Source organism: Penaeus monodon, chromosome 2 (assembly GCF_015228065.2).
Source record: "Penaeus monodon isolate SGIC_2016 chromosome 2, NSTDA_Pmon_1, whole genome shotgun sequence".
Taxonomy (NCBI): Eukaryota; Metazoa; Arthropoda; class Malacostraca; order Decapoda; family Penaeidae; genus Penaeus; species Penaeus monodon.
This window is the reverse complement of record NC_051387.1, coordinates 23,521,515-23,532,461: the sequence shown is the minus strand read 5'-3', so window position 1 is coordinate 23,532,461 and position 10,947 is coordinate 23,521,515. Positions and strand designations below refer to the sequence as shown.

Genomic DNA, 10,947 nt, shown 5'->3' with positions numbered 1-10,947 from the left:
GAGAAAGGAAAAAGAAAGAGAGATAGGGATAGATAAATAGATAGATATATAGATAGATAGAGAGGGGGTGAAAAGGGGGAAAGAGAGAGAGAGGAAAGAGAGAGTGAGAGAGGGGGATAAGAGAGAGAAAGAGAGGGGGGTAAAGAGAGAGAAAGGGGGGAAGAGAGAAAAAGAGTGAGGGGTGAGAGAGAGAGAGAGAGAGAGAGAGAGAGAGAGAGAGAGGAGAGAGAGAGAGAGAGAGAGAGAGAGGGAGAGAGGAAGAGAGAAGAGAGAGGAGAGAGAGAGAAGAGAGAGAGAGAGAGAGAGGAGAGAGAGAGAGAAGAGAGAGAGAGAGAGAGAGAGAAGAGGAGAGAGGAGGAGAGAGAGAGAAAGAGGGAGAAAGAGAGAGAGAGAGAGAGAGAGAGAGAGAGAGAGAGAGAGAGAGAGAGAGAGAGATCACCCATGATTGCTGACGCCTCACAACGATTTAGCCCCAATATTTTACACGCTGTTCAAAAGGCAATTGACCTGCGTGCTATAAGAAGCACATGGAGTCGTGGTCCTCCGAAGAAAATCGTGGATCATAGGCGCCCATGAATTCGAGTTCGTGCTAACCATATTGGACCATGTGCGAGAACCAACATTATCGTCGAGATATGGTTAGGAATGAGTTGATGATTAGGGCAAAGTTACAGTTTGTACAGTACTAGAGGGTAATATGAAAGGGAAAAAGGTAGAGAGGGGGAGCTGATGGGGTATAGCATAAGGTAAAGGTTGTTAGGAGTTGAGGTTAGAACTAGGGTCGTATCTGATCGCCTTCCAACCTCTAACTTTCATTCTAGATTAATGAAAACATACTTGGGAGATGTTTTCGCACTAGGTCGTCATGCGACGGTCTAAGAATTTTACCTTTGGCATCGCAGTACGAATACCCCGTCTGCTTCTATTAAGGGAGTAGGGAGCATTATGATAAAATTTTGTGGCGAAAAGGGTAAAACTGAGTTAACGGATAGGATACATGGACAGAAGGGGATGAAGAAGAGAAGGAAAATGAAAGGAGAAGAAAAGACCATGTAAAATTAGTTGAGGCGAGGGCTGAGGTCCATGGCAGGGGTGATCCCCTACAGTGTGCCTAAGTCCCTTTCTCTAAGCCCCCCCCCCTCCCCCCAAGACAGTGAGCAAGGGATTGAGGGGGGTAAGCTGCAGAATTCTGCATAGAAAGGCGTTTATGTAGGGACCACAATTTTAACTGCAAGTCATTTTGCACCCATTACAATGAATTCTTTCATAAATACATGGTTACCCATTTGCTTTGTTTTAGTAATGTTTTATTATTTAAAACATTACCATGCTTTCTGTTGTGCAATTTTTTGAGGTAGGATGTTGTTAAATTACATCCTTTAGCTATTTACAAATGTATGTCCAGTCATATGTGACTTAAATAAATTGTAAGAGACAGAAGGAGAGACAGTGAAAAAGAGGTGGGAGTGAGTGGGAGAGAGGGGGAGTGTGAGAGGGGGAGGGAGAGCAAGAGAGAGAGAGAGGGAGGGGGAGGGAGAGGGAGCATGAGGAGTGAGAGGTGGAAAAGGAGTAGGGGGGAGGAGGAGGAGAGGAGAGAGAGAGAGAGAGAGAGAGAGAGAGAGAGAGAGAGAGAGAGAGAGAGAGAGAGAGAGAGAGGAGAGAGAGAGAGAGAGAGAGAGAGAGAGAGAGAGAGAGAGAGAGAGAGAGAGAGGTAGACAGAAGAGAACGCATGTATAGACCAAGAAGAACAATGATGATGGAAGATAGAGAAGAGACAGTAGATAGAAGAATTGGAACAGTATTATGTTCAATGTAGACTCTTGTCATAAAAAAACAATGGATGTATGCGAATAAATCTATAAACAGTGGAATATATCTGAGTACAAGATTTTTATCATGTAATTCGACAAGAATAAAAGACATGAGAATATTGACAATTTTTGTAATACATAAATATCTTATCAAACACTGGATATATCTGAGCCTTGATCAGATCTTTTCATCAATGTACAATTAAACAAGCAAATAAAAGACACTGAGAATTATTTGACCAATTTTGTAACCAAATCAACAATATCTGAAGTCCAAACTCTTGCCATCCTTTCTAATGAACTGAAATTACAGCAAATAAATAAGTATATATATATATATATATATATATATATATATATATATATATATATATATATATATATAATAATATATATATATATATATCAACCTTGCTGAAAACTTATTGTATTTTTCACAAATCTGACACATTTCTAAAAAGAAAACAGAGAATGTTACATTCTTTATTTACCAATATATGTATTTGCTTGTCAAAAAATTAACAAAATGCTAATTATACATTTAACAGTAATACTATGAAGTCTATAAGAATAAATAAAGTTATACTCTGTGATCAGTGATTAGAAGATTCTAAAGCTTTGTAATCATCTCTAAAGGACTGTCTGCATGATTACTTTTATATAATCAACTTTCACCTGAAACAAGGCATCCATAAATCTTCACATATGTAAGTAAATCAAAGAGCATATCCAAAGAATATCAGAAACATTAACACAAGATATCACTGAAACGCACTCCTTTTCACATCGTATCCTAACAGCCCTAAGGAAAATTACCAGGGTTGAAAAGGACAGCCAAAAATCTTCCTCAATTTCTGTCAATGCAGCAGGCAGAGTGATCAATACAATTCCCTTAGTTGATGATCTTCTCAGCCAGTTAAATATTTCCTGCCATAAAAGTGTGCTTTCTTCTCAAAAGCTGCTGACTTGATGGGACTGTTGGGTTGGTAGAAGGGATTCATGGAGTGCTGAAACAAACATCTTTATTTCAAAATTACAAATCATACCGACTGATTAAAAAAGAATAAAAAGAAAAGTGAACACTGAATGATAAAAAGAAAAACATATACAGTATATGAAGAAGGTACATTAAAATTGGAAAGAAAATCAAGATGAAAATGTGGAAATACTAGATTACAACACATGTATGAGTGTACTTTACAATCCTGCAATACTTTACCTTAATATATGTTTCATACATCTCCATGAAGAAATTCTTGATGCCATCATCATTCTTCACATCATGTAGGCAGATCAGTCTTATTCTTCCTGCAGTGACAAAAGCTGACACATACCTGCAATATCAGTCATTAATCATCATATTTTATTAACCATCATGCATAATCTCTGAACTATCTTGTATTAATAATGACATTAAATGCTATTAGTAAATATGGCAAAGAACAGATGAGGATCAATATAAAGTAAAAATGAGGCATCTTAATAATTATCAACTAGAGTAACACTTTTTCTTTTTACCATTCATTGAACTTGTCCACTAGTTTCAGGTACATATTACTAGTAGTCCACATACTTTCATCAACCAGATCAAGTGCTGCATGAGCAATGAACTGATTCAGATGCCTGTGGTCTTCCTTCTGTAAACAGAAAAATAAAGAGATATGCAAAATAAATATAAAAATATCAATAACCATTAAGGAGCTGAAGTTCAATTTTGTGTTCCCAAAACAAAAAGGAATTTTTCTGATATTCATAAACTAAATGAACCTATTTCCTGTATTTATATTTCAAAGTATTAACAAATAAGTGCCTTGATGTTTCACACAATTTTTTGTTATTCACTATATCTAACCTTTGGTTCCTTGTTGGCTGGGGCAAACTCCATCTCAAACATTGGGTTATCATGATGCCCTACAATGGCAAAGTAGTAATTACCAGAGACTGCCATTACTGCAAACCTGAAAGTTTTAGAAAAATATATTATTACTTTTGTGATCATATAAATATCATGTGATTAGGGTACAGTGTTTCAGATGCATTAATGCACAATATCACTGAAATGCATTGCTTTAAAATAAAATAAAATATAAATATATACAAACATGAAATTAACAAACACAATAAACATATTTTAAACCATGGAATAAAAAAATAAAAAAAATATTCAAATATACTAAATTCATAATTATTCATTGTCTCATACTTATAATCAAATAATTACCTTTAATGAGAGAAAAATAATGAAATACAAGTTCATGTTTTAATCTTTCCCGAACTGAATGTTCTTACGAAAGGTATATAAATCACTACAAAAAACAGACGAAGCTGTTCAAGGGAATTTGTTTTAAAATCTTCCTTATTTGTTAATTAGACTAAAAGTAACCTGCATCCTAAATCAACACTGTATTACAACCTTTTATACTCATAAACCAATTGCTCTGCCTCTGAATGCTATAATTTTGTTTATAATCCTTTTCCACATATCTGGATTTCAGAGGCTATGAGCCGTTAGCTAAATAGATGATTGATTTATTATCAATACATGTTTTGACAAAATATGTCATGGTTAAGCTGAACAAAACAGAATCTTGGTGCAGAAATGAACAAAGACTTTACCATGACTTCATAATAAAGCAAGTTATTTAATTTCCCTTTATTCCTTTCCTTTCTATAACTTGGTAAAAAAAACTTCCTGCTATTAGAACACCAAAGGCTATATATACATCACTGATTATTTTTATTAGGATCTGATGCAGATGAAATAATAATAAATTTATCTTTGTCAATTATATAATCAAAACTATTCTATAAAACAGCCATTCTGGCATTTTTTTCTATTAATAAATTTTATTTTTTGAATTTATACATATATTTGAGTGTGTTAGTATGTCACTATATATCAAAATTACAGCCAAGATATTGTAAAGATCAAGATATATGTCATGGCCAGATAAGGGTCACTAGCATCCTACAACCAAAACAGATAATTTTGTGTAAAAGTCTGTCTAATGATTGTATTTTTGTTTTAAAGTCAAATGAGTGGCTTTAACATAACTGAGTAAAATATATAGTTCTTAAAAAATGAACTTGGTTTTACCCATAATGTGCCTCTGAGAAAACATGTGAATATGCCATATGAAAAGTTCTTAACCATCACAACAGGGAAAAGTGTTGTCAGCAACGGCCTTCTGCTCTACAAAAATCAATCATGATGTTCTGCTTCCTTCCCATGTTGACAATTAAATGTGCAATATGTCAATACTCGTATACTATGAAAGGGGCAAAGAGGGTTAGTAAATAGTAAATAGATCAAAGTTGATGAAGCAGGAGGGAATGGAAGATACTGGGAGATGGGAGGAAGGGGCATAAGGGCAACATGAGTAGGAGGAGGATGTATGTCACCAGTCACTTTGAGTGTAGAGGGAAAGGGAGCAGAGAGATTGGGAGATGGAAGAAGTGTAGGCATGTTATCTTGGGTCATGATTACAAAGTTTTGATTTCCTCAAGAGTTTCTGAAGTGGAGGTCTGAGAAACAAAGGTTTTCTTATAAGGGGAGAAGAGGGGACAGATGTTTGAGGGGTGGAGGAAGAGACTGATGTAGGAGAGGATGCAGTAGGAGATGAGGGGGTGGAATGTTTAGTTTGTCTTATGCAATAAGTCAGGTGAGGAGAAGGAGAGGTAGGAAGTGAGAAAGTAGAGATGGGAGTATTTGGATGTACAATAGTGGTAGAGACTGAGGTGTCTGAATTTAGAATGGCAGAATAATTTGACTTGTCAAGGGACAGAGAGGGGTTAGAAGAGGGATGGGTAAGAGGTACTTGAGGGGATGTAGAAACAACTAGAGATGGAGAGGGAGGGACAGGGTGTAGGGCAACACTGGAGTAGAAAACAAGAAAAACCTTGTTAGCATGCTTCCCATCTGGTCTCACACAATGAAGCCAAGTTTCAATCTGAGAATTGCCATCTCAGACTCAAACTTGTCGGTAGGGCAGCCCCTATAGAATACAGACAATTGCATGATTGTGCAGAGCAGTTTAATTGATTATGATCAAGATGGGCACATAAGAGGGCACTGAGCTGTGAAATGGCAGTGTTTGGCAGAGTGGCCTAGATGCCAACAATTCTAACACTGACAGGGAGGAACTCTCTACTACTATAAACATCATGGGGAAGGTCATGTTTACAGAAAGTTTTCTGAGCAATATTGGTGGAGGATTTGCAGTGGCTTCTAGGGGGAATAGTGTAGCATTGTACTGATACTGCATCATAGGCAGGCAAGTAAGGCTTCTTCACAGTCTAACTAATCTTTGTTGTAGACAGTTCTAGTATAAGTATTGAGGGGGGGATGAGGTTGGGGATGAATGGGTGTGCCAGTGAAGTCAGAGTAGATAATACTTTAGCTTGGGATTTGGATGCAACTGTGACAAGGCAAGAGCAATTTGAGCGCCTGGAGCAGGAAATTTTGCCTATATGTTTTTGGGGGCTTGGTTGGAGAGGAGAGCGTTTTCAGAGTTAAGAGGCTGTAGAGGGGATCTCCAAAAATCAACCCCATTTGACTGGACAAAACAGAGTACGCAAATGATTTGCAGAGGTGGGGGGTTGTAAAGGACAGAGCCTTGTGGAAGGAGTGGTGTTGGGTAAAGTAGTACTATGGACAGTAGGCACTGATGAGGGGGTAGTAGTAGTGTTCAGAGTTGTGATAAAAGGAGAGCCTGGGGACAGGGAACTGGGGGGAATTAAAATCAGTAGGGCCAGCTGATAAAGGGGCAAGCCTCATTGCCCTAATAAAGGTACAAAATCTTCATTACTGGCCATGGTGAACCTGGAGTATATTAGGGAGAAAAATGTTCTACCTCTCAGGGTCCTCTTGCATGGTATGGGCTAGACAACTAAATAGGGGAACACCGTGCCCATGGCTAAACTAGGCCATTCATGACTGGCGCAAATTCAGCCTTTCATCTTTTCACTCACACCTTAATGAGTGTGGATAACAGATGATGCTGGAGAAAAGAAGGAAAAAAAAAGTAGAAAAAGAGGAGAGCGTGCATTATTAGTCGAGTCGAGTGGTGATTTCCAAGGTAGGGGTGATCGCCTACCTTGGAAATTAGGCCTAAGTTTCCATCTTCTAAGAACCCCCTCGCCACTGCAACAACAGGCAGGAAATTAGGGAGGGGGGGGCTTGTAAATAAAAATGAAAGGAATAACAAAGGAGAAGATAATACCATTAACCAAAGTCTGCTTTGGTTGTTTGGGGCATACTGTGAAATTTAGTGTTATTAATTCTAGAATTGCAATTCTTATAAAAGTTGTCTCCCCCCTCCACTTGTATTAATCACACATTTTCATTGTATTCATTAATTAGGTCTATTGTGAGAAAATTCAGATCAAGATGCTTTCTGACATTAACATCACCAAGAATTTAAAACATTCTTCACTATACATTCAATAATCATTATTCATTTTTCATTACATTTTTTATTCGTTTCAATTGTAGTGCAGAAAAAAATTAAAATGCATGCCAATATTTGAGAAAATGTTTCTAATATATCCTCCTCCTTATAATACATTTATGAAACTTCCAACCAGTTAATTTTAACAGAACTCAACCTTGGAGACCAAGTGTTCATTATTAACAGCTGAAGAAATAAAAAAAACTTTTGCTAATTTTGAAAACTACAATTACTTTCTCAAAATGTTAATAAAATGTTGAAAGTGCATATTATTTACCTAAGTTCAGTTCTATAATTTTAAGAAAAAATGACATACATTTATCAGTAGTTTATTTACATAGCTCTATTGATTATCAGAACAAGCACCAAAAGCTTTACAGACTCTAGCATTTGTCTTAATTTAGCAGGCCAGGTTGAAGGAATCCTAATCTCTACTGTGCCTAGTGTCGATGGGAACATAACATGCATCCTTGGTAGAACGTCTTTCCAGAAATTTTATTCCTTACGATTCCAGTACCATAGAACTGGCGGGAAGTGGAATGAAAATTTTTCATTCCACTACTTTTAGTGAAAAGGATAAAAAATGCTTTGGGAAATAAGAAATGAGGAAAATGGAAACAAAACAAATTTTCACTGCTTTATTAATAAAACCTAACTCTGTTATTTTGATATTCTGCAGGAACGTGACTCTCCTGAGCTTTCAAGATGAGGCACTGTCAGTAAATTCTATGCTGCCAATCTCCAACAGGTTTGGATAAACAGTTATTTAAAGGAGGATCAAAACTGGAAACATCTCCGAACATACAGGAGTTCACATCCACTATCATGAGGAAAAATACAACTCTAAATGAAGAGGAAGCACCCATGTTTATATATCATATATATAAAAGGGAGAATAAAGAAAATGTGAACAGATACAGAATTGGATAGAGCACATCCATCATTCTGAAGGCACTTTCACTGTCATTCACACAATGGACAAATCATTCGAATTCTGAGTATGTGGATTTCTTGGCGTCATTCATCAAGTGCCCTACTCCCTGGGTCCCATTCACAAACATACATTTCAAGCTTACCTATCCAGAAAAAATCAATTCAGTTTATTGAAATCAAACTAATATCTCATATACATGCATAAATACTCACAGATACTTAAAAAATATCATATGAATTACATTTCAAGAAAAAATTTATAATCTTAATTTCTGGGGGGAAAAATCATTTTACATATGACCACTCCAAATCAGAAAACAAAATTTATTGTTCATAAACACTCAGGCAAATCTTATACATACAAATAAATAATAAGCAGCATTTTCATTAAAAATATAGAAGTTCATTTCATTTACATATGCAAAAGATTACAAGAGATCTATCATAAAATATGGTACATGGAGAATATTGACACATTATATAATCAGAAATGCAATCATAAAGCAGTGTATCACTGCAACTGTGAAGAAATTAATACCTGTGGTACTCAATTGTACATTCTTGCAAGACACTTTCTCATACAAGGGACAGCAATCCGACCTTTCTCTTCATTTCTTTGTGTAAATTCATGTGACTCATGTATATCTACTATATCCATGGATGGATGGATTTGTCTGTACAATGTGATTGTGTGTGTGTTTGTGTGTGTGTGTGTGTGTGTTGTTTGTGTGTGTGTGTGTGCGTATATGTGTGTGTGTGTGTGCGTATTTGTGTGTGTGTGTATGTGTATTTGTGTGTATTTGTGTGTGTGTGTGTATTGTGTGTGTGTGTGTGTATGTGTGTGTGTTTGTGTGTGTATGTGTGTGATTTGGTGGTGTGATTGTGTGTGTGTGTGTTTTGTGATGTGTGTGTTTTGGTTGTGTGGTAGTGTGGTGGTATTTGTGTGTGTGTGTGTATTTGTTGGTGTGTTTGTGTGGTGTGTATGTGTGTTGTATTGTTGTGTGTTGTGGTGTGTTTGTGTGTATGTGTGTGTGTGTACACATGTGCTTGCATGTGGGCATTTGTCAATCTGTGTACATGTATCTGTTTAATACTTGTCGAACACACAAACACAAAAAAGTGGATATGTCTACAAGTGGACAAATAATATCATGCATACAGAGAGAACATATAGAGATTCAGTCACTGACAATCACCGTAGCAGATCTTTGTCCTTGCCGCCATTCGCATCTATGACACAAGCCATCATGACAATCCCATAAAATCTAGACTAACAGGTGGGCAACATATGTTCAACAAATTCAAGCAAACGGTCACGATAAGCAAATGATCATTCCCTGACTTAAGACTCGCTACAAGTATGATTATCTCCCAGACTTGCTGCACCTCATAATTATCTTTAATATTACTACTATTTTCCCTCTTCACAATCATAAAAAAATAAATTAAGCAACACAATAATATAAAGCAGCTAATAATCAATAATAATAATAGTATTACATATAATAATAATAACAATAATAATAATTAATAATTAATAATTAATAATTAATAATAATAATAATAATAATAATAATAATAATAATAATAATAAATAATAATAACAACAACAATAACAATAACAGTAGTAGTTATAACAGTAATAATAATATTAATAATACTAAAAAAATCTAAGTGGTTGTGGTAGTAGTAGAAGTAGTTGTATTACTAGTAGTAGTTATAATGTAGTAGTAGTAATAATAATTATAAAAATGATTATGATAATAATAATAATCATAATAATCATAATAATCATAATAATAATAATAATAATAATAAATTATCACCATTATGATAACAATGATAAAAATATAATAAAAAACATAAACAATAATAATAAATGATAATGATGATGGAATTCACACTCATACTTAGCCATAAATTATCAAAACAAGGAATGTTACATAATACCAAGATATTACATTAAAATCAGCCTCAACACCACATGGGTTCACTAACTTCTACTATAGCTTCTGTAAGAAATGGTAACCTTGCAAAAAAGAGAGAGAGAGAGAAAGAGAGAGAGAGAGAGAGAGAGAGAGAGAGAGAGAGAGAGAGAGAGAGAGAGAGAGAGAGAGAGAGAGAGAGAGAGAGAGAGAGAGAGAGAGAGAGAGAGAAAATCATCACTACTCAGAAAGAAAAGATTTGAACATTACACAAACTTTTTCTTATACCAGTGTGCTTGTTATTCTTTTTTTTAATTTTGTTTGATTATTAACTTTTTGAAAGTGTGCATGTTTGTCCACTATGAATATGCCACTGCATGCATGTGCATCAGCTATGCTTGTGTGAATAACTACATGGGTGTCTGTGTATGTTTGCATGCATGCTTTTCTGTGTAAATTTGGTGTATATAAATCAGTAATTTAATTAACCTGAATTCTATATGAAACACTTCACAACTGGAGAACCTGGCAGACAAAAAGAACCATTATAAAAAGGAGAGGGAAAAGTGGGGATTCCACAGCACCAAAACATGACCAAAGGAGAAGACACAATTGCCAACTCCCACTGTTGAAACTCCCGGATGACACATCCATCAAGTGTACGTGAGGTTTACACAACAAAATAACGCAACGCTCCAAACTCCTAGGAACACTTAACGCCTTCAGAATAAATAAGTAAATGTAACTAAATAATTTAATGACTTATTTGATATTGAAGCCTCTTAAGATATCACCCATCACCTTACATGAGCACTAATAGCCTCAATT

The 10,947-nt window shown here is 35.6% G+C and overlaps 2 protein-coding genes across 3 annotated transcripts in view; both read right to left on the bottom strand.

The window, feature by feature from the left end:
* Nucleotides 1–2,189: 2,189 nt before the first annotated feature.
* The window catches only part of LOC119581890 (trafficking protein particle complex subunit 2-like), a 15,486-nt gene continuing 6,728 nt past the window's right edge, over nucleotides 2,190–10,947 (bottom strand). The window contains exons 2-5 of one of the 2 annotated variants that reach the window (XM_037930061.1): nucleotides 3,664–3,769; nucleotides 3,330–3,448; nucleotides 3,031–3,145; nucleotides 2,190–2,818 (exon numbers count right to left, since the gene is read on the bottom strand). In XM_037930061.1, coding sequence (XP_037785989.1) covers nucleotides 2,720–2,818; nucleotides 3,031–3,145; nucleotides 3,330–3,448; nucleotides 3,664–3,759 — 429 coding nt within the window. In that variant the 5' untranslated portion in view covers nucleotides 3,760–3,769 and the 3' untranslated portion in view covers nucleotides 2,190–2,719. The remainder of the gene's footprint in view (nucleotides 2,819–3,030; nucleotides 3,146–3,329; nucleotides 3,449–3,663; nucleotides 3,770–10,947) is intronic. The other variant, XM_037930054.1, reaches the window with a different exon arrangement.
* Nucleotides 10,425–10,947, bottom strand: part of LOC119581881 (stress response protein nst1-like) — a 6,653-nt gene continuing 6,130 nt past the window's right edge. The window contains 1 exon segment of the mRNA XM_037930042.1: nucleotides 10,425–10,947. This exon segment is cut by the window's right edge and continues 1,721 nt beyond it. The gene's annotated coding sequence lies outside the window, so the exon portion shown is untranslated.